The sequence below is a fragment of the Elephas maximus genome, chromosome 11 (genome assembly GCF_024166365.1).
Source record: "Elephas maximus indicus isolate mEleMax1 chromosome 11, mEleMax1 primary haplotype, whole genome shotgun sequence".
Classification (NCBI taxonomy): domain Eukaryota; kingdom Metazoa; phylum Chordata; class Mammalia; order Proboscidea; family Elephantidae; genus Elephas; species Elephas maximus.
In genome coordinates this window covers 86,244,912-86,272,427 of record NC_064829.1, presented here as the reverse complement: position 1 = coordinate 86,272,427, position 27,516 = coordinate 86,244,912, and the positions used below count along the sequence as shown (strand labels likewise).

The window sequence follows — 27,516 nt, the reverse complement described above, 5'->3', positions numbered from 1 at the left end:
GAGCACTTTTATTATCATTTAGTTCTAAGTATTTTAAAATATCTATTAATTTTTTGACCCATGCATTTAAAGTGTGTTCTTTAATTTCCAAAACTGTGGTGATTTTAAAAATTAATCCCTGCTATTAACTTCTAACTTTTAATTAATAAGTTAACTCTAATTTTTATTGTGATCAACCGTATCCATTATTCGGAGTTCACTGGGAATTGGCTCATGCACAAGTGTGTGTCAACATTTGTAAATACTGCATATGTGTTTGTTAAGAAAATGCATTCTCCAATTGTCGGATAAACACGTCTGTGTATGTCCATGAGATCAAAATTATCGATACGTTTTCAAATTTTCTATATTTTGGCTAATGTCCTGTCCGCTTAGATAATTTAAAGAGAGATGTTAAAATTTTCTCTGGCAAGAGCAGATTTACCAATTTTTTAATGTAGTCTATACATTTTTTCCTTTATATATTTTGAAGCTATTTTGCTACGTGCACAAACATTTAGAATTGAACCTTGTATTATCATGTAGTGACTCTCTTTCTTTATAATGCTTTTTAGCTTAAAGTTTATTGTGCTGATATTAAGGTAGAGACACCCATTTTTTTTTTGTTTGTATTTACTATTTTTTCTTTTCTTTTAACTTTTGTTTTATTTACAGTTTCTTCACTTCCTTATTCCTAAAACATTAACTTGTTGAATTTTTTGTTTTTCATTTTATATAAATGAAATCTGGTTAAATTTTTTCCTCTGCGCTTTACTTCTTTTCTTTAGCATTATATTTTGAAATCCATCCATGTTGACATATGTATATGTGCTTCATTATCAATACTGTTTAGTATTCAACTGTAAGAATATTCCATAACTTATTTATCCATTCTACTGCTGATAAACTTTTTGTGTTCTATCCAGTTTATTTTTGTTAGCCAAAAGAATGCTCTGAACATTCTTGTATATGTCTCCTGGTGTAGATGTGCAAACTTTCTTTAGGGAATAGGCCTAGGAATGAAACTGCTTGATGGCTGGATATATGCATATTTCATTTGATTGGGCAACGCCAAAATTGCCTTAAGAAGTAGCTATGCCAATTTACCTTCCCGCTAATAGTGAATGAGAATTTGATTCATTCTGTACTTGCAAATACAACAGACTTTTTAATGTTGAGAGAAATGGTATTTTTATTATATCAAGATATCTTAGTCCAACGGTGGCGTAATGGTTAAGTGCTACAGCTACTAACCATAAGGTCAGCAGCTTGAGTTCACCAGATGCGCACTGCAAACTCTATGGCGCAGTCCTACTCCATCCTAGAGAGTCACTAGGAGTTGGAATCGACTTGACGGCAACAGATTTGGTTTGGTTTTTAATGTCTTTCACAAATTTAAAAACATATCCATATATGTCTCACACATTTTGTTTGTATTTATTTTTTAATTACTTCATACCTTTTGTTTTTCTAATTGGCATTTTTGGTATTAAATTTCCTAGTTGTGGCTGTATATAGAAATGAAGTTTAATTTGAATATTGAGCTTATAAAACTAAGCTCTCTTAGAATTCTAAATACTGTCCTGTAAGTTCTTCAGGGTTTTCTATGTAGCAATCAGTTAGTGTGTTTTCTTGGGAACAGTTCACTTGTTCCCACTGGCACTTTCTTTCATGCTGATGATTCTTAGTTTTCTAAGAAACATCAGCAGGCTGATTAGTATAGAGTGGGTATTGGCTCCTTCCACAGTTATATAAATCTGTGTTCTCAGGAGGTCTAGTTCCTGAGTAGAAGGGCTGTCTGTGTAACGGGCAGGGCATGCTAACAAGTGATGCGCCATCTTGTTTAGTAAGTAATGGTCAAGGCTCAGTCTGCGAACAGATTCTGCAGTCGCCTACTTTTCCAGGGCTGGAAAGGTGGACCCAACAGGCTGTTTCACAAGCAGTCCTTCAGCTAATGTGCCCAGAGACTCCGCCATGGCTCTCGCCGCATACTGTTGGCTCCAAATTTGGTATTTCCCTAGGACTCTATTCTGGGAAACTTCTTGCATCTATCTAGGGTCTCATTCTGAGTTTTGGTTGATCCCAAAATAACTCAATTTCTGGCACTTTCTTGTTACCTAATATTGTTATAGGTCTATTCTTTGAGAAAGTATTTCCAGTCTGTTCAATGAGGTTGGGAAGGGAAAATTCTAATGTTTTTTCTCAGTCTACCTTCTCGAACCAGAAGTGCTGTTTTTTTCTCTGAGTTATCTGGATTCATACGTATTATCCTTACTTGATCAAGTTTCTCAACCCCCTCAAAAAGAGAAGTCCTAACGAAACCAAAACATTTCCCTACTGGATATGGATTGGAACCTCAATGAACTTCCACATTCCTGAAAGCTGACATCTCAGAACATGACTCTTACATTCAGGACCAAAGTACATTTCTCCATCTATCTGTCTTCTTTCACACTTCTCAGCAATGTCTGGTCATTTTCTTCCTGCATGCCCTACACATTCCTCAGGCTGATGACTGTATTTCTTAGAGGTACTTCAGTGACTGTGAATGTGTCTATCTGCTCCTGGTGTGTAAAGGCCGTTGTTTTGTTACCTTACTCTGTGAGCTGCCACTTTCCTGATTTCTTAGTTTTAGCAGGTACCAGTTGATTTCCTTGGTTGATTGTTATATCTGCAAATATCTGTTTCTTTCTTTAGTTGTATACCTTGTTTCTATTTCTTGTCTTACTGCAATGGCTAGCACTTCCATAATATATGTTAAATAATGGTGCTGTTAGCAGGCTTCTTTGTCTCCTTTATGATGGTACTAAGGATTTTACTAATATTTCATTATTAAAAATGAGGTTGAGTTTTGTTTCAGACATATTTTCTTTACCATGTTAAATAAATATTCTTTTATTTCTAGTTCACTAACAATTACTGAGAATTTAAAAAATTAATCAACAAAGAATGATTTTAACTCTCAGACATGTCCTTTTTTTTTGTTTCACTGTGCTTTAAGTGGAAGTTAAAAGTTTGAGTTAGTTTCTCATACAAAAGTTTATACACACATTGTTATGTGACCCTAGTTGCTCTCTTTATAATGTGACAGCACGCACCTCCTTTCCACCCCGGATTTCCCATATCCACTCAACCAGCTTCTGTCCCTTTTTGCCTTCTCATCTTGCCTCTGGACAGGAGCTGCCCATTTAGACTCATGTATCTATTTGAGCTAAGAAGCACTCTCTTCATGAGTATCATTTTATGTCTTATAGTTCAGTCTAATCTTTGTCTGAAGAGATGGCTTTGGGAATGGTTTCAGTTCTAGGCTAACACAGAGTCCAGGGGCCATGTCTTCCAGGGTCCCACCAGTCACAGTCAGACCATTAAGTTGGTCTTTTGACTAGAATTTGAGTTCTGCACCCCACTTTTCTCCTGTCCACCAGGGACTCTCTGTTGTGTTCCCTGTCAGGGTGGTCATTGGTGGTAGCTGGGCACCATCTAGATCTTCTGGTCTCAGGCTGATGGAGTCTCTGGTTTATGTGGCCCGTTCTGTCTCTTGGGCTCAAATTTTCCCTGTGCCTTTGGTTTTCTTCATTCTCCTTTGCTCCACGTGGGTTGGGACCAACTGATACATCTTAGATGGCTGCTCACTAGCTTTTAAGACCCCAGACGCCACTCACCATCAGACATGTCCTTTGTTATTGTCCTGGATTTGATTTGTCTTTTATTTAGTATGCTACAAATTGACAGAGTTCTTTGACGAAAAAAACAACAAAATAAAAATGAACAAAATTTTGGGCATGGAGTCTTAGAGTAGGATAAACAGTCTACAGTAAAGCTCTTTAGGAGAATGCTATAGTCAAAATACCAAATTCGCATATCTTATTGTTATCTTCTTCTAATAGCTCACAGTATCATGCTATATAATAAGCAAACATGCAATTTTTGCTCTTAAGATGCCACTAGAGAGGTGTTATAAAGGTGGTTATAAAGGCAACTGTAAGATGGTAGGAAATTCAAAGTAACAGAAATATGTAAATCTCCAAGAATGTAACATTTTGCTAATTCTGATGACACCATGTATCTTAGAAGATGAAGATTAACTTGTGTAGCAGTTTTCACGAGTCTGAAAAACTCTAAACATATGAATTCAATATTCTATCAGATGCATATATATACACACACATACACACAGACATACAAACAGGATGATGTTTTTTCACGGAATGCTAACTAGTCCATGGCAAGATAAACACAGGCTATTAGTAGTACCTGTTTTGTCTGTCAGTAAGTACACCAAGCGCCCCAGCTCTTCAGGGATGGTGCTGGTGCGGACAACGGTCCCAGGGATGTGTTCGTCCCTCATGATCATCCACCCATAGGCTGCTTTGCCCATGTCCAAGTTCACTCGCAAGCTGCCAAATAAAACCCATCACAGCATTTAGTGCAATCTAAGCACATGCAAAATTTTCAGTCAAGGCTTTCATAGACATTTGTTTATTTATAGGAATTTTCTTTACCTTTGAGATAAAAAGATAATATTGGACTTTAGATTTTAAGTGAATTTGGTGACATTTAAGTCAACAAATACTTTACACCCCCAGATAATGTCTGCAGGTGACAATAAAATGGATAACCCATGGCTCTGTCCTTAATCACAGTTTATAACATGAGCTAGAACAGAAAAAGGCAGGATGTTCTAAGCGCCATTGCTAAGGAACAAAGTACTGTTAGCCTTCAGAAAAGAGAGATCCCACGTGTTTCAAAAAAATCAGGCAACATTTTATTGGGAATAAATACTTGAAATGGGTAGAAATATTGTGCACTCATTTTATAACTATTAATTGAATGTCTCCTGCATGCCAGGTTCTAAACAGGAATACTTGAGAACAAGACACTCCCATATGATGACGCAGGCAGTGAGGGCATAAGCAGCCTTCCGAGATGAAGGCTAACCAGGAGAAGGGCTGTGTGGAGGGCATGCACTCTGTGAACTGATAGACAGATGGGCACCGGCACAGGAACACTGGGGAGGAGGGGCCACCCTGCAGGTGCTGGACTCTAAGTATGGTTTGAAGATCCACAGTGTTTTTCTCGTAATTTTGATTTAAAATAAGAACCAAGACTTCCTGGCTTCCACTCATTTGGACGAAGACCCATCATGTATCCTCCCTCAGCTGAGGCGCCAGGTGACGTGAGGATGACACCCTACTCGTCACCTCTCTGTCTGCTGGGAAGATGGACACTTAAAGTCCTGTATTGGGTCTTAGTTGTTCATTCTAAGGTTCATTCTCATAATGAAAATGATTTTATAACACTCTTTCCAGAAAGCTTACTTAAAATATAATAACAGTACAAATCTTAAAGACTACTACTACAGGGACCGACCTCTTAAAGACTCCACTATAAAGGCCATAGCATGCTATCAGCAGCACTATAGATTTTTTCATAAATACACTGTTCTTGCTATACCAGTCGAAATGTCTTCAAACACCCACTTAACTATCCATGACTCTGTCAGTGCTCCCATCTCACAGGTGAACCCACTGAGCCTCAAGTCCCTACAGTGGCCGGCCCAGGGTCACGGCACCAGCAGACTGAATTCTTCACCACTGAGCTACGCACCGCTGCTCCTCCCAGATACCCCCTCTGCAGCAGAATCCGTGCTATCTTCCTGAAGGAGCACAGTGAACACTCCAGGGCTTCGATGTATATGAATGTACTTGAATATTTATACAGAGAAAAACGACACCTCCTGCAATCAGCAGATGACACTGTTCACAGCTTCAAAACTGCTTCTTAACTCAGAAAAACTTCAGGGAAAAGCAGGTTTAATAAACAAGATAACCCGTTGTTATTTTAAACAGTAATTATGATAGTATTTACACACAATTCTCAGTCTGTGGTTGATCCTCAATGGTGGTGCATTTTTTAGAGTGAGTAAAAGCAACAATAAAAAAGGTGTCTCTCCCTCTCATGCACATTGTTCTTCAAAAAGCCATAGAACATTATGGCATCTGATTTCACTCTCTGAGATGGGTAAGGATACCTTACAAAGCATTAAGGAAATATGTTACATTCAATGGACTCCATGCAATTTCCACCTGATGGAGAGTATGGGAAGGTTAAGTATTCCCTGGAAGTTGAAATGTCCAGATGTTAAGCTTTAAAGGCCACGGGAAAGAGGCACTAAGAAACCTGAGCTGTGTTCAAAAAGAAGATATGACAGACAGAAGTGTCAGGAACAAGGCAGGCTGTACCAAGGCACATCTTTACGACTGACTCAGCATGCCTTCCTAACACACTGTCACGTGGTTCATTCCATTCAGCACAGAAATAGCTGCAGCAGCATTTGGAGCAGTGGCAGAGGGCCAGGAGGGGAGTGGAGAGCCAGCCTCTATGGCATGGCCCTGGGGCTCCGGGTAGATCAAGACAACCTCAGCTTCTTCACTTAAGAACCAGGGAGAGATGCATGTACGTACCTCCCAGCCCTACGTTCTCTATGATAATATGACTCTGTGCTGAAACATCTCCAAAACTTCCTGCAAATCGTTACAATGCTTGAGAAATCGCGCCCGCACTTTTCCAATTACTTTTTGAAAAGAACATCCCATAGCAATTATAAAAAGGTATTACAACTAACACAATCCAAACGTGGCTGGGTAGAGTCCAGAACTAAGTATTTTGTTGTTGTCCAGCTATTCATTTTTGCTATCTCTAAACTTCACATGTATTAAGACAATGTGATTACAATGATGCTAGATTGCTATACACCAAACTCCGTACACGTTTATTTGGTTAAATCTATTCTGGTCACTTTAAGCGCAGTAAGAGCGAGAGAGGCTACAGACAGCATTTTCATCATTCATCTTGATGAGAAGGAGAGTGAGCCGTGAAGTCTGTCAGCACAACACATGGCCAGCATCCCGGGTCTTGCCACAACAACCTTTACCTGCCTCCCAGCATCCATCGGCAACATGTTCCATCCAGGCCTCATGCTGACCCTGCCTTCTTCCTTTCCAGCCCACTTTCTCTAGGATCCATGCTGAGCTCTCTGTCCACTGACCCAGCTGCTTTCCTATTGCCCAGCACACTCTCTCATGCCCTCAACCTCATTCCTCCCACAGCCCAATGTCTAGGGCCATTATGAAAGACACCTGCTGCACTGACTCATCTCTCTTACCCATTCTTCCTCACTCATCTGACAAAACCCCAACTGGAGGAAGGAAACCAACCATTCACCACCTCTGCCTGGGACTCAGGTCTCCAGTCCAGTTTTCACTGAACCATCAAATGGACATCCCCAATACCAGCAATCCTACTGCAGTGCACTCTTTGCACGTCCACAGCCTTCCCCCTGCTGGAGCCTGCAAAAGACCCGCTCCTGGTGCTGCAGGGACCGGTAGCGTTGGATCAGACCAGTTGAGACAGGCACAGGACCAGCAGTGTGGGACGAGCAGTGTCAGATCTGGACCAGCATGGGACCAGCGGCGTGGAACTGGGACCAGCAGCGTGGTACCAGGACCAGCATGGGACCAGGAGTCAGCATTTCGACAGCACTACTGTTTCTCAGCCTCCTTGCTCACACTTGCCTCATCCTCTAGACCCTAATGGGGTGGGGGGGCCCTAGGGCTCAGTGCTGAGCTGACCACCTTCTCTATTGCAACTCTCTCCCTAAGCTAAAAAATATTTTTAATGAGGTCCAGGTCCTTCTTCATTCCATACTCTAAAATAAATTACATATGAATTAAAAAGTAGGCTATAGAATATCTCCAATGGTGTCAAAAGGAAATATAGAAATAGTTGTTTATAATCTTGAGGTAGAGAAGGCACTTTAAAATAAGACACAAGAAGGATAAGATGGATACCATTCATGACATTAACACTAAAACTCTATATACCATAAAAGACCCCAAAAGGCAAGTTACAGACGGGAGAAAATATTTTCCGTTTATAATACATAAATAGCTACCCATTAACACATGGCCGTTGAGCCGATTCCGACTCCCAGTGACCCTATAGGACAGAGCAGAACTACTCCACAGGATTTCCAAGGCTGATCTTTACGGAAGCAGACTGCCACATCTTTCTCTTGTCGGGCGGCTGGTGGGTTCAAACCACTGACCTTTCAGTTAGCAGCTGAGTGCTTAACCACTATGACGCCAGGGCTCCTTCATACAAAGGACTACTTCCCAGAGTATAATAAAAGAACTCTGACAAGTCAGTAAGAGAAAATCAAATAACCCAACTGAAAACTGACCCATGTGGAGGTAAATCATAGAAGGGCATTTCCCACTGACCAATAAATACTTGAAAAGATATTTGACTTCCTTACTATTTCAAATAAGATGCCATTTTTTCTTTTACCCAATAAATTGGCAGTAAGACAAAGCCTGATAATACCAAATGTCAGTGAGAATGCAGGGAAAGAAGTAGAGAGCCTTTAGAGAGTAATTTGGCAACACACAGAAAACATAACGCTGTTTCTATTCTAGCCATCTGCCCACCAGGAGAACGCCTCCACGCATGCACAGGAGACTGTGAAAGGATATTACTGTGGCAGTGATTATAAGACCAACAACAAAGTGAAAGAGTCTGAACTGCCCATCAATTGGTGTAGTTAAAATGCGACCAATAAAAAAGCAAGTTGCAAGTATATATAAATTGCACAACAACATTTATGAATTTTAAAAAATCTACAAATGCTTTATATTGTCTAGGGTCTACACATAGGCAGCAAGGCTATATAAATATGAGCAGCAAGGACACCCACCATGTCAGGAGAGAGGCTTACTCTGGAGAGGGCGGGTGTGGAGGCCTGGGCAGGCCTACAACACACTCTGTAACATCTAACACCTTAAAAAACAAATATGTGAGCTTGTTAAATCTATGGTAAATACATGGGTATCTGTTAGTATTCTATGGCCTTTTAAGATATTTTAAAAATTTCATAATTTAACACTACAATTAAAAAAATCATATGCTGGGTCATCCTATATTTTGGGGACAATTTTGCTGTAATCCTGTGCGTAAAAGAGTTAAAAGAGAGCCTCTCGGGGATTCTCCAGGCCTATGACTTAAAAACACCTGTATAAGCAGATGCTCTGAAAATATACCTTCAGGGGATGGGCTCTGCTTGTGCTACTCACAGTACAGCTCTGACGATACACAGCTCAAAGTGTTTGGCTGTGTCCAGTTTAATTCTATCACATAAATAGCAGACAGTACATACTTAAACCATGTGCAATTGCTGATATTCAACCATTTTTTTTTAATTAACTTTTATTAAGCTTCAAGTGAACATTTACAAATCCAATCATTCTGTCACATATAAGTTTACATACATCTCACTCCCTACTCCCACTTGCTCTCCCCATCTTGAGTCAGCCCTTTCAGTCTCTCCTTTCGTGACAATTTTGCCGGCTTCCCTCTCTCTCTATCCTCCCATCCCCCCTCCAGACAAGAGTTGCCAACACAATCTCAAGTGTCCACCGGATATAATTAGCTCACTCTTCATCAGCGTCTCTCTCCCACCCGCTGACCAGTCCCTTTCATGTCTGATGAGTTGTCTTCGGGGATGGTTCCTGTCCTGTGTCAACATAAGGTCTGGGGACCATGGCCACCAGGATTCCTCTAGTCTCAGTCAGACCACTAAGTTTGGTCATTTTATGAGAATTTGGGGTCTGTATTCCACTGATCTCCTGCTCCCTCAGGGGTCCTCTGCTGTGCTCCCTGTCAGGGCAGTCATCGATTGTGGCCGGGCACCAACTAGTTCTTCTGGTCTCAGGATGATGTAGGTCTCTGGTTCATGTGGCCCTTTCTGTCTCTTGGGCTCTTAGTTGTCGTGTGGCCTTGGTGTTCTTCATTTTCCTTTGCTCCAGGTGGGTTGAGACCAATTGATGCATCTTAGATGGCCGCTTGTTAGCATTTAAGACCCCAGACGCCACATTTCAAAGTGGGATGCAGAATGATTTCATAATAGAATTATTTTGCCAATTGACTTAGAAGTCCCCGCAAACCATATTCCCCAGACCCTCGCCCTTGCCCCGCTGACCTTTGAAGCATTCATTTTATCCCGGAAACTTCTTTGCTTTTGGTCCAGTCCAATTGAGCTGACCTTCCGTGTATTGAGTGTTGTCTTTCCTTTCACCTAAAGCAGTTCTTATCTACTGATTAATCAATAAAAAACCCTCACCCACCCTCCCTCCCTCCCCCACTCGTAACCACAAAAGTATGTGTTCTTCTCAGGTTTACTATTTCTCAAGATCTTGTAATAGTGGTCTTATACAATATTTGTCCTTTTGCCTCTGACTAATTTCGCTCAGCATAATGCTTTCCAGGTTCCTCCATGTTATGAAATGTTTCACAGATTCGTCACTGTTCTTTATCGATGTGTAGTATTCCATTGTGTTAATATACCACAATTTATTTACCCATTCATCCGTTGATGGACACCTTGGTTGCTTCCAACTTTTTGCTATTGTAAACAGAGCTGCAATAAACATGGGTGTGCATATATCTGTTTGTGTGAAGGCTCTTGTATCTCTAGGGTATATTCCGAGGAGTGGGATTTCTGGGTTGCATGGTAGTTCTATTTCTAACTGTTTAACATATCGGCAGATAGATTTCCAAAGTGGTTGTACCATTTTACATTCCCACCAGCAGTGTATAAGAGTTCCAATCTCTCCGCAGCCTCTCCAACATTTATTATTTTGTGTTTTTTGGATTAATGCCAGCCTTGCTGGTGTGAGATGGAATCTCATCACAGTTTTAATTTGCATTTCTCTAATGGCTAATGATCGAGAGCATTTTCTCATGTATCTGTTAGCTGCCTGAATATCTTCTTTAGTGAAATGTGTGTTCATATCCTTTGCCCACTTTTTGATTGGGTTGTTTGTCTTTTTGTGGTTGAGTTTTGACAGAATCATGTAGATTTTAGAGATCAGGCGTTGGTCGGAGATGTCATAGCTGAAAATTCTTTCCCAGTCTGTAGGTGGTCTTTTTACTCTTTTGGTGAAGTCTTTAGATGAGCATAGGTGTTTGATTTTTAGGAGCTCCCAGTGATCGGGTTTCTCTTCATCATTTTTGGTAATGTTTTGTATTCTGTTTATAACTTGTATTAGGGCTCCTAGGGTTGTCCCAATTTTTTCTTCCATGATCTTTATCGTTTTAGTCTTTATGTTTAGGTCTTTGATCCACTTGGAGTTAGTTTTTGTGCATGGTGTAAGGTATGGGTCCTGTTTCATTTTTTTGCAAATGGATATCCAGTTATGCCAGCACCATTTGTTAAAAAGGCTATCTTTTCCCCAATTAATTGACACTGGTCCTTTGTCAAATATCAGCTGCTCATACGTGGATGGATCTATGTCTGGGTTCTCAATTCTGTTCCATTGGTCTATGTGCCTGTTGTACCAGTACCAGGCTGTTTTGACTACTGTGGCTGTATAATAGGTTCTGAAATCAGGTAGAGTGAGGCCTCCCACTTTCTTCTTCTTTTTCAGTAATGCTTTGCTTATCCGGGGCTTCTTTCCCTTCCATATGAAATTGGTGATTTGTTTCTCTATCCCCTTAAAATATGACATTGGAATTTGGATCGGAAGTGCGTTAAATGTATAGATGGCTTTTAGTAGAACAGACATTTTTACTATGTTAAGTCTTCCTACCCATGAGCAAGGTATGTTTTTCCACTTAAGTATGTCCTTTTGAATTTCTTGTAGTAGAGCTTTGTAGTTTTCTTTGTATAGGTCTTTTACATCTTTGGTAAGATTTATTCCTAAGTATCTTATCTTCTTGGGGGCTACTGTGAATGGTATTGATTTGGTCATTTCCTCTTTGGTGTTCTTTTTGTTCATGTAGAGGAATCCAAGTGATTTTTGTATGTTTATTTTATAACCTGAGACTCTGCCAAACTCTTCTATTAGTTTCAGTAGTTTTCTGGAGGATTCCTTAGGGTTTTCTGTGTATATAATCATGTCATCTGCAAATAGTGATAACTTTACTTCCTCCTTGACAATCCGGATACCTTTTATTTCTTTGTCTAGCCTAATTGCCCTGGCTAGGACTTCCAGCACGATGTTGAATAAGAGCGGTGATAAAGGGCATCCTTGTCTGGTTCCCGTTCTCAAGGGAAATGCTTTCAGGTTCTCTCCATTTAGAGTGATGTTGGCTGTTGGCTTTGCATAGATGCCCTTTATTATGTTGAGGAATTTTCCTTCAATTCCTATTTTGGTAAGAGTTTTTATCATAAACGGGTGTTGGACTTTGTCAAATGCCTTTTCTGCATCAATTGATAAGATCATGTGGTTTTTGTCTTTTGTTTTATTTATGTGATGGATTACATTAATGGTTTTTCTGATATTAAACCAGCCTTGCATACCTGGTATAAATCCCACTTGATCATGGTGAATTATTTTTTTGATGTGTTGTTGGATTCTATTGGCTAGAATTTTGTTGAGGATTTTTGCATCTATGTTCATGAGGGATATAGGTCTATAATTTTCTTTTTTTGTAATGTCTTTACCTGGTTTTGGTATCAGGGAGATGGTGGCTTCATAGAATGAGTTGGGTAGTATTCCGTCATTTTCTATGCTTTGGAATACCTTCAGAAGTAGTGGTGTTAACTTTTCCCTGAAAGTTTGGTAGAACTCTGCAGTGAAGCCGTCCGGGCCAGGGCTTTTTTTTGTTAGGAGTTTTTTGATTACCGTTTCAATCTCTTTTTTTGTTATGGGTCTATTTAGTTGTTCTACTTCTGAATGTGTTAGTTTAGGTAGGTAGTGTTTTTCCAGGAATTCATCCATTTCTTCTAGGTTTGCAAATTTGTTAGAGTACAATTTTTCAAAATAATCTGAAATGATTCTTTTAATTTCATTTGGTTCTGTTGTGATGTGGTCCTTCTCGTTTCTTATTCAGGTTATTTGTTTCCTTTCCTGTATTTCTTTAGTCAGTCTAGCCAATGGTTTATCAATTTTGTTAATTTTTTCAGAGAACCAGCTTTTGGCTTTGTTAATTCTTTCAATTGTTTTTCTGTTCTCTAATTCATTTAGTTCAGCTCTAATTTTTATTATTTGTTTTCTTCTGGTGCCTGGTGGATTCTTTTGTTGCTCACTTTCTATTTGTTCAAGTTGTAGGGACAGTTCTCTGATTTTGGCTCTTTCTTCTTTTTGTATGTGTGCATTTATCGATATAAATTGGCCTCTGAGCACTGCTTTTGCTGTGTCCCAGAGGTTTTGATAGGAAGTATTTTCATTCTCGTTGCTTTCTATGAATTTCCTTATTCCCTCCTTGATGTCTTCTATAACCCAGTCTTTTTTCAGGAGGGTATTGTTCATTTTCCAAGTATTTGATTTCTTTTCCCTAGTTTTTCTGTTATTGATCACTAGTTTTATTGCCTTGTAGTCTGAGAAGATGCTTTGTAATATTTCGATGTTTTAGACTCTGCAAAGGTTTGTTTTATGACCTAATATGTGGTCCATTCTAGAGAATGTTCCATGTGCGCTAGAAAAAAAAGTATGTTTGGCAGCAGTTGGGTGGAGAGTTCTGTATAAGTCAATGAGGTCAAGTTGGTTGATTGTTGTAATTAGATCTTCCGTGTCTCTATTGAGCTCCTTACTGGATGTTCTGTCCTTTTCCGAAAGTGGTGTGTTGAAGTCTCCTACTATAATTGTGGAGGTATCTATCTCACTTTTCAATTCTGTTAAAATTTGATTTATGTATCTTGCAGCCCTGTCATTGGGTGCATAAATATTTAATATGGTTATGTCTTCCTGATCAATTGTCCCTTTTATCATTATATAGTGTCCTTCTTTATCCTTTGTGGTGGATTTAAGCCTAAAGTCTATTTTGTCAGAAATTAATATTGCTACTCCTCTTCTTTTTTGCTTATTGTTTGCTTGATATATTTTTTTCCATCCTTTGAGTTTTAGTTTGTTTGTGTCTCTAAGTCTAAGGTGTGTTTCTTGTAGGCAGCATATAGATGGATCGTGTTTCTTTATCCAGTCTGTGACTCTCTGTCTCTTTATTGGTGCATTTAGTCCATTTACATTCAGCATAATTATAGATAAATAAGTTTTTAGTGCTGCCATTTTGATGCCTTTTTATGTGTGTTGTTGTCAATTTCATTTTTCCACATACTTTTTTGTGCTGAGGCGTTTTTCTTAGTAAATTGTGAGATGTTAGTTGAGTCATTACGTTTTTCTTGGCTTTTATCTTGAGTTATAGAGTTATTATACCTTTTTGTGGTTACCTTATTATTTACCCCTATTTTTCTAAGTAAAAACCTAACTTGTATTGTACTATATCGCCTTGTATCACTCTCCATATGGGAGTTCAATGCCTCCTGTATTTAGTCCCTCTTTTTGATTATTGTGATCTTTTACCTATTGACTTCCATGATTCCTTGTTATGTGTATTTTTTTTTTCAATTAATCTTAATTTGTTTGTTTTTGTGATTTCCCTATTTGAGTTGATATCAGGACGTTCTGTTTTGTGACCTTGTGTTGTGCTGATATCTGATATTATTGGTTCTCTGACCAAACAATATCCTTTAGTATTTCTTGTAGTTTTGGTTTGGTTTTTGCAAATTCTCTAAACTTGTGTTTATCTGTAAATATCTTAATTTCGCCTTCATATTTCAGAGAGAGTTTTGCTGGATATATGATGCTTGGCTGGCAGTTTTTCTCCTTCAGTGTTCTATATATGTCATCCCATTCCCTTCTTGCCTGCATGGTTTCTGCTGAGTAGTCTGAACTTATTCTTATTGATTCTCCCTTGAAGGAAACCTTTCTTTTCTCCCTGGCTGCTTTTAAAATTTTCTGTTTATCTTTGGTTTTGGTGAGTTTGATGATAATATGTCTTGGTGTTTTTCTTTTTGGATCAATCTTAAATGGGGTTCGATGAGCATCTTGGATAGATATCCTTTCGTCTTTCATGATGTCAGGGAAGTTTTCTGTCAGGAGTTCTTCAACTATTTTCTCTGTGTTTTCTGTCCCCCCTCCCTGTTCTGGGACTCCAATCACCCGCAGGTTATCCTTCTTGATAGAGTCCCACATGATTCTTAGGGTTTCTTCATTTTTTTAAATTCTTTTATCTGATTTTTTTTTCAGCTATGTTGGTGTTGATTCCCTGGTCCTCCAGATGTCCCAGTGTGCATTCTAATTGCTCAAGTCTGCTCCTCTGACTTCCTATTGTGTTGTCTAATTCTGTAATTTCATTGTTAATCTTTTGGATTTCTATATGCTGTCTCTCTATGGATTCTTGCAACTTATTAATTTTTCCACTATGTTCTTGAATAATCTTTTTGAGTTCTTCAACAGTTTTATCAGTGTGTTCCTTGGCTTTTTCTGCAGTTTGCCTTATTTCATTTGTGATGTCTTGAAGCATTCTGTAAATTAGTTTTTTATATTCTGTATCTGATAATTCCAGGATTGTATCTTCATCTGGGAAAGATTTTGATTCTTTTGTTTGGGGGGTTGGAGAAGCTGTCATGGTCTGCTTCTTTATGTGGTTTGATATGGATTGCTGTCTCCGAGCCATCACTGGGAAACTAGTTTTTCCTGAAAATCCGCTAAAAAAAAATGCAGTCAGATCCCTATCAGAGTTCTCCCTCTGGCTCAGGCTATTCGGATGTTAATGAAGCCGCCTGGGGAAGGTGGGGGAGGGAACAGAGAGATAGGAGAGTAGCACCTCAGAATATAGCCAGAGTTGCTTGTCTTGCTTGGAATGACTATTATATCTGAGATTCCCGCGGGGCGCGTCGCCTATGTGTGCTGGCTGTGTGGAGATTGCCCCTGGGGGGTCTGGCCCGCTGGAGTCACGGTCAGATCCTCCGCTTCCAGCCCCACGCCCAGCATCAAGGCTCCCCTGCTGGGACGGTGCACTCTCGACTCCAAAATCAGTAGCTGCCTCCCGGGGACTTCTCGTCCCTCCAGCCGTGTTGCCGTGCCGCCCCCGCGAACCGGTTGGGCCCCCTCCCGGGGTTAGTTCAGGTGGGTGGAGCAGCTCCCCATGCTTGTGCCGTGACCGAGTGTCCCGGCTGGGACGCTGTTCTCCCCGCTCCAATACCAGTCACTGCCTCCCGGGGACTTCTCCCACCGGCTGCGTCCCACGCCGCCCACGCGAACCGGCTGGGCCCTCTCCCGGGGTTAGTTCAGGGGGGTGGAGCAGCTCTCCGTGTTTATGCCGTACCTGCGTCCAGTCCAAATCCCGGCGGGACGGTTCCCTGGCTGGGACGCTGCTCTCCCCATTCCAAGACCAGTCACTGCCTCCCGGGAACTTCTCCTACCGGCTGCGTCCCACGCCGCCCGCGGAACTGGCTGGTCCCCCTCCCGGGGTTAGTTCAGGGGGGTGGAGCAGCTCTCTGTGCTTGTGCCGTACCTGACTGGTACGCTGGCTCCAGGCTCTGGAAACAATCGCTGCTTCCCCATATTAGTTCGTTCTCTGTCTCTAAATCTGTGTTTGTTGTTCAGGGTTTGTAGATTGTTATGTATGTGATTGATTCACTTGTTTTTCCGTGTCTTTGTTGTAAGAGGGATCCGAGGTAGCGTCTGCCTAGTCCGCCATCTTGGCTCCGCCTCCTATTCAACCATTTTTGACCAACTAAAATGCCAATTCCTATGGCTCATCCTACTAACAAATGTTACTTGAAGAACAATCTTTAGGTGTCAGTGAAAGTCTGCAGGTAAGTTAAAGAAAATTAAAATCAAAAGGACTTGATTTATCAGTAGAGTTCATATCTTAAAAATAATACGAACTACACTAGTCAGAAAGAAAAACTTTGTCAATTACACAGATATTTTAAAACAACACTTCACCATCTCTTGGCAATTTATGACTCCATTAGAAGTACAAAACAAGCTAAATGGGAGATACCTCCACTAAACAACGGTGGCTCAAAGTTATCCTTGGACACTTTATGGCGGAACAGAGCAGTTCCCAGCAGTGACCAACCTCCCCACGCCTTCTTGCCAATGGCACAGTCGGTGGATGGCTGGAGCTCAGGGCAGGAGGGTGGGCTCATGGGCTGGACTGCTTGGCCATGAGTCCTGGCTCCTCCTTTGTGCCTGAGTTTCCTCATACTTAAAGCTAGGATAGAAATGACATCTGTGCTGACACGGTTGGGGTAAAGCGTGAACGGCTGATACATTTGAGTGTTTAGAGTGAGGGTTTGGAGTAGCACCTGACACACGGTGAGAGCTCAGTAACTGCCAGTGAGTATTATTGCAAACATTTCTCGTTACTAAATATCAGGGCCGTTTAGGAGGATTTTAAGGCAGATGGAAGGTCTGTCTGAAGATACTCTATTAATCAAAAAGATAAAATGGAAGTTATGGCTATGTGGCTAAAATACAGTAAAAAATCGGAAGCGAATGAAGGCAGGCAAGGAGGCTAGTGAATTATCATTGCTCTCGGAGACAGAGTGGGGCTGAGGTCTAGAAAGGGGGACCTGGTATTGGTACGCTTTCACAGATCTGCTTCCTTGGCTCAGAGAGCTGTATTTTGGAAATACGTGACTTCTTCTGTGTGTGTTATGGTCTCCTTCTGGCTTGTAGTCAAATTATTTTGGAAAATGTCAGCCTGCCTTAGCTATCCTAAGGCAAACTGGACCTCGGCCTTCCGTTGGGCAGGATTTTGCCAAGAGTCCATCTTGTCTAATCTATTGCTGGTCACGGAGGTAGAGGGGGCCAGCTGAGCATCTTCCCGAGTCTCCCCCAGGAGCGTCTTCCTGTTTAAGTCAAGAAGGGTTCTCAAACTTTAATAAAATCATCTCTGCTGTCACAGAATTACCACAAAATGTTACATTACACCTAACTACTACTGAAATATTTTAGGCTGAGTACACATACCCTTTGAAGGTTATACACAGCATTAGCTACAAGTGAAAATAAGGATAGGGTTAATTTCCAGGATGATAGAAATATAGCATAACTACCGATTAATGCAAGTTTACTGTTTACTACTGAAAAGCTATTAAGGAAAATTTATCTTCCTCCACCTTAGACAATTACACTATATAGGAAGCAGAAGGTTTAAGTGTACTCTGACTCACAATGTATATTTTGATCAAATGTTAACAATAATTTTCTTTTAAATTTTAAATGTCTCTAAAAAGTTAAACTTTGCAGAGCTGACAGAGTAATTATCATCACTTACACTTGATTTTTCTTTTTAGCATTGTTCTAATTTTAGAGGATTTTAAAACCTAGATCTCTACTAAACTAGTACTTTATAGTAACATGGCTTGTGACAAAAAAAAAAAAACTACTAAATCTAATATTTTGACAAGAATTACAGAAATAGATAATAAGGTAATAGATACCAGATATATTTTTAGCTCATTATAGTGCTAATTTAGCAACTGTGATATTGTTACCAAGAGACCCATTCCAAATAAGTCAAGAAGTTATGTGTGGTTTCAGGTGGTTAACTGAACCAGGAGCCAATTATGACTTGACTGTTACGTAATAGGAAACCCTGGTGGCGTAGTGGTTAAGTGCTACAGCTGCTAACCAAAGGATCAGCAGTTCGAATCCACCAGGCGCTCCTTGGAAACTCTATGGAGCAGTTCTACTCTGTCGTATAGGGTCGCTGTGAGTCGGAGTCGACTCGATGGCACTGGGTTTGGTTTTGGTTTTGGTTTTGGGTTATGTAATAAGAAAAATGAAATGAACTGTCTTAAGTAAATACTGCTTCCAGGAATTCTGTGAAGAGGTACAGGCTTGAGTCTGCTTTATGCTGTGGTGAGGAAGCCCGGGGTTAATGCGAGAACAGGAAACCTTCTTGTGACGGCTCCTGCTGAATGCTTCACTCTTACGGCTAGGAAACATCTGAGGAGGGAGCTGGCCCTGAATGAATCTGAAGGTGAGTTTTCCTAGAATATGTGATTCACCACATTTACGTCCCACAGAACAGTGCTGCATCTGCATTCAAATGCTCATGTGTCAAGAGTAAACTAGCAGCACTTCTCAGTGAGTAAATCTACCTGAAGTAATTCCCAGGCATCCCTCCTAAGTGAGACTTATTTTTAGATTCCATTCTGAGCAAAGGGAAATAGAAGTCATCTTCATGAGAAGTTTCATCAAAAGTAATCAAATCTTTCCCTATAAATTATAAGGCTGGAAGGAAACAAATGCCATTTTATCTTAATTTTCCCCCATGTGCTTCATCCTGTGACACACCTACATGTTCCCTGACACACCATGGGTGGGCAGGAGGTTAAGTCCACTGCACTCAGATCACTGCTGTTACCTCTTTCCTGACTTCAGACTAGTGTATTCTAAGCCTGTGAGCTATCTTCCCTTAAGTTTATCAGAAGTACCATCAACATGAGTATATAAACAATGGAGGCTAACTTTTCTACTCCCTCCCCTTCCTATGCCAAAAAAAGCAAAATAAAAATAAAGAGATTTAGTCTTTCTCAAGAATGGATGGCCTGATCTACTCCATCCCCCATCCAGATACCAAGGGTACCCTCAATTCTTTTTTCCTTTCATTCCCTACATTCAGTCACAAAGTCCTGCCAATTCTACTTCCAATACGCCCCTAAACCAGCCTTCTACTTTCCACCAAGAGGAGACGTGGGTAATTGCAGCTCACTGGTTCTAATGTAGGGTATGATGGGTACTGATTTCTCATTTTCACAGTTCTAGCTCCGTGACCTGAGACTAACAACAGACTTAATCTGAGTGCAGTAACAGCATCTGGAAGATGCCATGTGTTGGCAAGTTTATTGTGGGGATGAGTAGTGATGCACACAAGAGCGGGCACGTGCTAAACCAGTGGAAGCAGACAATAAACCCCTGGCCTGACACAGTCGGAGATGATGTCATGGAAGAGGTGGGTCTCGTGCTAGGGTGGACAGGACTCGGGGTGGAGCATGTGTGCACAGTGTGTTGGGGAGGCAGGTATTCAGCAAGGTGATAGAGTTGGGGAGGCACAGGCATTATCTAACTGAAGAAAGTAGATACGCACCCAAACTACGCTAAAAGCGCCATTTGATTTGCGTACATTGTGAGGGATAAAAGGAGAAACAAAATGTAGTAGTTTTCCACATTCTGCACCCCACTTTGAAGTGTGGTGTCTGGGGTCTTAAATGCTAGCAAGTGGCCATCTAAGATGTATCAATGAGTCTCAACCCACCTGGATCAAGGGAAAATGAAGAACACCAAGGTCAGAAGGTAATTATGAGCCCAAGAGATAGAAAGGGCTACATGAACTAGAGACTACACCATCCTGAGACCAGAACTAGATGGTGCCCGGCCACAACCGATGACTGCCCTAACAGGGAACCCCTGAGGGAGCAGGAGAGCAGTGGGATGCAGACCCCAAGCTCTCATAAAAAGACAAGACTTAATGGTCTGTCTGAGACTAGAAAGACCCCAGTGGTCATGGCCCCCAAACCTTGTGTTGCCCCAGGACAGGAACCATTCCTAAAGCCAACTCGTCAGACATGGATTGGACTGGACAATGGATCGGAGAGAGATGCTGATGAGGAGTGAGCTACCTGCATCAGGTGGATACTTGAGACTATGTTGGCATCTCCTGTCTGGAGGGGAGATGGGAGGGTAGAGGGGGTTAGAAACTGGCAAAATAGTCACGAAAAGAGAGTCTGGAAGGTGGGAGCGAGCTGACTCATTAGGGGGAGAGTAACTGGGAGTATGTAGTAAGGTGTATATAAGTTTATATGTGAGAGACTGACTTGATTTGTAAACTTTCACTTAAAGCACAATAAAAATTATTAAAAAAAAAAAGTAGTAGTTTTCCAACAAACAGAAAATTCAGTAAGATATGAAAGAAGTTTAAATTGGTATAACCAAAATTCTAAATCACAGTATTCAGTTTCTAAGTATGCATGGGAGGTTTGGGATTTGAAATAATCAAAGTGGTGTTTCAGGACAAGACATACTGAAACATACACAGACTGGAGGCCAGAAGGTGAGACAGAGACGTGACATTAGAAAGCCAGTCAATGTGATTTATCACACTAAAATATAAGAAGATAAATTTAAAGATGAAAAATAATTTATACATTTAGAAGATGTACTTTTAAAACTTTGAATATACATTTATGATTTTTAAAAACTTTTAGCAAAATAGGAATAAAAGAAACTCCCTTAATATATGAAAGGGTTTTTATTAAAAACCTACTGCAGACTTGATGAAATGTAGAAAGTTTTGCCTTTTAGATAATCCATTATCACTACTTCTATTGGACATTATACTGGAGATCTTTGCTGGAATAACAATATAAAGAAAAAAGTGGTATAAAGAATCAGAAGAAAAAAACAAAGTTGTTATTATTTATTGATGATATAATTATATAGAAAGAAAACACAAGAGACTCTAGATCAATGATCATGATCAATAAAGTATTTAGCAAAATTGCTGGATTCAACTATTTTATAAAAACCAATGTTATTTCTCTATGCGGTACGATTAATTACTTTTGTGTGTGGTCTTTCCAGTCATGGCCTAGTAACTCCCACCCAGGTGATTGGGCTAGACTGTCTGATAGGATAATTGTGGCCCACCAAAGGGATTGGTGAGTTTTGCCTTAAGGGAGCCAATTTCAGAGCAGAGAGGAGGAGCCCATCAGCACCAAGGAAGGAGAGACCAACAGGAGAGACCCAGCAGCAGAGACCTGGCAGCAGGAGACAGTGCAGTGGGCTTCCCTGCCCACGTAGAGAGAAAGCAGAGTGCCTTCAGGCAGAGACAGAAGGCCAGGGAGAGGAATGCTTGCGAACATAGCTGGGAAGAGGCTGTCCTGATGGAAGAACTGTATCCTGAGTGTTCCTGAGCTTGAACTGTAACTGTTACTTCCCTAATAAACCCCATAATTGTCAGTACTGTTTGTTATTTCTGTGGGGCCATTGCAATGAATTATTGAACCCAGCAGAAAAATAGAGAAGGCTGTGGGAGGGACAGTTGGTGTCAGAGTTGGTAAAGATGGTGGCGAGAAGAGGCATGTCTGATACCTACATCACAGGAATCAGCTTTGGGTTGTTAAATCTTGGTTCTCCCTTCTGCTTGTGAAGTTAGAGGAGGTCAGGCACTGTCCCCAAGCCATTTTTACACTCTATACAAGCAACAAATAGATAGAAAATAGTTCTTTGAAAAAGTATTAGTTACAGTAGCATTTAAAAATTATCAATAGCTCCAACAAAAGTTATATAAGACTTCTCTGGAGAAAATTTTTTAAGAGAAATTATGAAGGAAGGCCTAAGTATATTGAAGAGATGTACCATATTCATGGTTTGGAAGATTCAGTATTATAAATGCAAATGGCCAAGAAAAGCCAAAGCACTCTTACAGAACACAAAGAGGAAGAACTTGTTCCACCAGATAGTGACTTATGATCAAGGTATACTGAATAAGATAATTTGTTAATTGTTCTGGAATAGACAAGTAGACCAAGGGCACAGAATAGAGGATGTATTTATAGAAACACCAGTCATATGACAGAGGTGGCTGTAGAGCCATGGTAAAGGAGTCTCTTTTACAAGTGCTCAGAGAGTTGGTATCCACATGGGAAAAAATGATCCTTGAAATCCCTATTGTTTTGTTAGTCGCTATCAAGTTGATTTTGACTCATGCTGACCTCATGTGTAACAGAGTTGAACTGCTCTATAGGGTATTCAATGGCTGTGGCCTTTTAAAAGTAGATCACCAGGCCTGTCTTCTGTGGTACCTCTGAGCGGGTTTGAACCTCCAACCTTCTGGCTAACAGTTGAGTGCTTAACCATTTGCACCACCTAGGGATTCCTTGAAACCCCTACTTCATACTATAACAAAAACCAATTCCAGTGGTCAAAGACAAAACTGCTAAGTTCTTAGAAGATAATGTAAGAGGATAATTTTGTTTCTTTAGATTATGGATTTCTTAAACAATGTACAGAGAGTGATAACGAATGAGAAAAAGATTTATAAATTCAACTACATAAAATTAACTTTTTCTTCATCACTTCAGCATTGGGTAAGTAGAAAGACAGGCTATAGATTTGGGAAAATATCAGCAACTCACAGAACTGAAAAAAAAAAAAAAATCTAGTATCCAGAAGATACACATAACTACAAACTGCCCAGAGATAACTCAAATAGCCAGTTTATATGACCATAGTTGTTCATCTAACTATCCATCATGGAAATGGTAACTAAAACTATAGTGAGACACCCAAGTGTTGCTGACCATGTAGAATGCTCTCTACATTGCTGTTCAAACTGTAAATTGATGCAATCGCTTCGAAAAACAATTTGGCATTACCTAGTAAACCTGGCAAATGTGCAACCAAGTAATTGCACTCCTAGGTACCTTATACGGGGATGCTTATGTGCAGAAGAATACATGTTCGTTAATGTTAGTAGCAGCAGTGCTTATAACAGCAGACAGGTGGGTGGATGGAAGGGTGGATGGATGGATAAAATTCCAAAACAACCCCAAAGTAGAATGGGTAAATTGTAGTATGTTCACACAAGGGAATAATACACTGCAAATAAAATGAATGAAGTATAATATGGATACACCTGACACCTTCAGTAATGTTCTGCTGCGGTTAAGACTACAGCCTAGAAAACCCTACGTGGCAGTTCCACTCTATCACACAGAGCTGCTATGAGTTCACAGAAGTAACGTTCAACAAAAGAAGCACATCCAGTATGATTCTAATTATGTAAATTAAAAAACAGGAAAAACAAAATTATATATTTAGATACGCATATGTAGGTGGCAAAGCTCTTAAGGAAAAGTTAGCCATAAAAACCAGACTAATGATCATCTCAAAGGAAATGGAAAGGGCTGTAATTGATAAGAGACAGAGGGTTTCTGCACCATGTTCTGGTTCTTGGTCTGGGTGACGGCTAAATTTGCATTTTTTCTTATCATAATTTATTAACCTGTAATTTTTATGTTTTACGCACTTATACTTTACTATATATCGGACATACTACGCAATAAAAATATTGAAACATTTTCTAAAAAACATTCCATGAAGTAAAATAATACAAATGATCAGAAGTATGTTTTAACAAAAAGAAAGTCAATACTAGAGTGTGACTAAAAAAAAAAAAAAAAAAGAGTGTGACTACTGAGTATTAATTTATAAGCCTCTTCTGCATTACTAAATGAATTTTTAAGTTATCTGGGAGTCTAGGCTTAGCCCAATGTTTAATATGTGAAGAGCTGAAAGTCAGTGACAAAAACATAAAAAGTGAATGATGAAATAACAATATTTTGTAAAATAAAAGAATCAGTACGTGAGATCTGTTTTAAATGCTTTTGTACCAGGGCTGTCGAAAAACCTTAGTTCACAAGATACTAGCAAGCATCAATAATAAGGAGAGAAATGGGACTGATAAGGAACTATAATACAGCCCAAAACATATTTTCTAAGCCAACATAAAGACTGACGATATAATTTATGCTACAACTAACAATGGGTTCTTACAAGAAAAAAATGTAAAAGGAAACATCTTGAGCATGCATTATCAACTTAACTCTGAAATTTAGTTAAAATACTAGTACCAGATCCTAGATTGTAGCAAATATTAAACTCTCAGGATTCCTAAACTGAATCAATATTACATGTACCGCTTGAAAAGAGTAAAACATGGTAATCATAAAAAAGACAACAAACTAATCAGTTTTAACTGGCGTAACGTTTTCAATGACTTTAAATCCGTAAAAAATGCTTCATCATAGAACTTTTTTATAGTGTTTTCCCAAATGATTTTAGAAACCTATTACTGTCTACTGCATCCAAAAGAAGGGGTACTTCGCCAAAGCTGAGTCTTGCCAGGCTTGGCCCGTTCTCCTAACAACTCCTCTGCTCCTCAGGACTGCTTTCACCACAAGACGCGTGACATGTGGGGCTACTAACCCTACTGGAGGGAGAGTCCGGAATTATCCAGCCCCATCATGAGAAACTTTATGAGGCTGAAAGAGGTACTATAGAAATATAATCTTATTTTATTAAACAAACCCTGAACAAACTTGATTTGTTTAGTGAATAATTTAAGGTTTTAGGTTTTTTTTTTCCTTTGTACGGAGAGAAAGTGTGGGAAAAGGAGAGGGATGGGAGGTGAGCAGACTATCCTAACTAGGAGAGCCAAGGTTTGACTGCTATCCACTGAAGTGCAGGGACCTGAGGGCAGGGACTTAGATGACTAATAGTTGAGTCCTCAAAACAGAGCACCACACAGCACTTGGCCTAGAGTAGACAATACTTTCTAATTGTAATTACCAAGCATCGTGTCTGGCCAAAATCACACACAGAAATGTTTACTAAATGAAATATAATGTATTATGCTACCAACTCCACCAGAGTACGAAAGAGGAAGACTTAAAGCACTTACTGATGAAGATCAAAGATTACAGCCTTCAGTATGGATTACACCTCAACATAAAGAAAACAAAAATCCTCACAACTGGGACAAAAAGCAACATCATGATAAACGGAGAAAAGACTAAAGCTGTCAAAGATTTCATTTTACTTGGATCCACTATCAACGCCCATGGAAGTAGCAGTCAAGAAATCACATGATGTATCACATTGAACAAATCTGCTGCAAAAGACCTCTTCCAGCCATTGAAAAGCAAAGATGTTATTTTGATGACTAAGGTGTGCCTGACCTAAGCCATGATATTTTCAATCGCCTTGTATGCATACGAAAGCTAGACAATGAATAAGGAAGACTGAAGAATTGACACCTTTGAATTACGGTATTGGTGAAGAATACTGAATATACCATGGACTGCCAGAAGAACAAACAAGTCTGTCTTGGAAGAAACACAGCCAGAGTGCTGCTCGGAAGTGTGGATGGCGAGACTTCATCTCAGGTACTTTGGACATGTTCTTAGGAGGAACCAGTCACTGGAGAAAGATATCATGCTTGATAAAGTAGAGAGTCACTGAAAAAGACAAAGACCCTCGAGAAGATGGATTGACACAGCAGCTGCAACAACGGGCTCAAACATAGCAACGATTGTAAGGACGGCGCAGAACCAGGCAGTGTTTCATTCTGTTGTACACAGGGTTGTTATGAATCGGAGCTGACCCGATGGCACCTAACAACAATAACAACAACGCTATCAAATAATGGTTTGGTTGCCTATTAAACTATTTAGCTGCCTATTAAAGTGAGAAGTTTCCCAGAGACAAAGACATATCCCCTCATAACACTCAAATAACAATATGCATAGAAGGAATACTCATAAATACTGAGAAACTGAACTGTTAGTTAGAAGTGCTAGGGTAGCCTACCCTTTCTTACTTTATGTAGCAAATAGCAGGTGATAAAGCATTTTGTAAAAAATAACTTTATATTAGTTTCCTGGGGCTACCGTAACAAATCATCACAAACTGAGAGGCTCAGAAGGGAATCGGTTCTCTCACAGCTTTGGAAACCAGAAGTCTGAAACTGCCACTTGCACCCACATCAGCAGCCCACTGGCCTGTGCACCTCCTATACCAGCTCTGCCCTTAAGAGTCGTTCTTGCTTTTTCTTGAAGGTTGGTACACACTGCAGGCTAGGAGCTCTATCAGCATGTTTCTTGCCTGGAGAATTTGGAATTCAAAAGCCTTCTCTTGTTTTGTCCTGCTCTGTCTCTTTCAGTCCAAACTGGTAGTATTTCTGCTGCTACAACATTCTAAATATCCTTGTGGGTCTCTTTTGTATGTCATGGGGGTCAATGCCAACTAAGCAGGAGGGTCCTCCACAGATCTTTTCTAGATAAGTGTCATTATTCCTGGCTCCTGCTGAGATGGTTGACTGGATCCATGAGTCACACACGTAATCTGAACAACTCAACTTGGGCCTTGTCTCTAGTGGACCCTGGACGATCCACACCCTGAGCCTTCTCTCCAGTGGCTTCCTGAGTCACAGGCCTACCCTGGACAACCCAACCTGGTCTTTCTCTCCTGTGGACCTATGAGTCACACACCTACTGTGGAAAACCCACACCCTGGGCCTTATATTCAGTGGATCCATGAGTCACACGCCTACTGTGGACAATCCACACCTGGGCCTTTTGTCCAACACATGCTTTCTGAGCAGTGAATTTTCCAGCATTAGCATCTTTTGCAATCTGGATATACTGCAAACTTTCGAAATCATCGATATCTGAAATCACCTGTAGATCTAAGTATGGCTGAAAACACCCTTTTCCTGAAGTTTTGTGCCTGGAAAATTAGGCCTTACTGAAGATGTCTGGAAGATTAGCAAAATCTTTTTAAATGCCACAGAAAGGGTACATTTACCTGTAAGTCAGTAAAGCTCCTACAAATTTTCCTTCAGTAAAATTTCAGGAATGCTAATCTCTAAATCCAGAAGCAATTATCTGTGCACCTGTATCACACGACATTTCTGGTCTCCACGTGTCAGTGCTCTGAATGTCCACTGGTGAAAGAGGGTCCTCAGTGCTACTGTTAGCCGTCAATTCCCTGGGCACGGGCACCCTCCCTGAACACTTCCACCATGCACACTGATGTGGCTGCCTGGCTCATGGAAAAATGAGAGGAAAGTGCTGCCCCCAAGCCACTGAAACGCCCCATCACTTTTAGTGCTGTG

At 40.3% G+C, this 27,516-nt stretch overlaps 1 protein-coding gene across 5 annotated transcripts in view; it reads right to left on the bottom strand.

Moving 5' to 3' along the window:
• Positions 1–27,516, bottom strand: part of ATP9B (ATPase phospholipid transporting 9B (putative)) — a 244,846-nt gene that overhangs the window by 66,347 nt on the left and 150,983 nt on the right. For all 5 annotated transcript variants that reach the window (XM_049901954.1, XM_049901953.1, XM_049901951.1 and 2 more), the window contains one exon: positions 4,234–4,376. In XM_049901954.1, the coding sequence (XP_049757911.1) occupies positions 4,234–4,376 (143 nt within the window). The remainder of the gene's footprint in view (positions 1–4,233; positions 4,377–27,516) is intronic.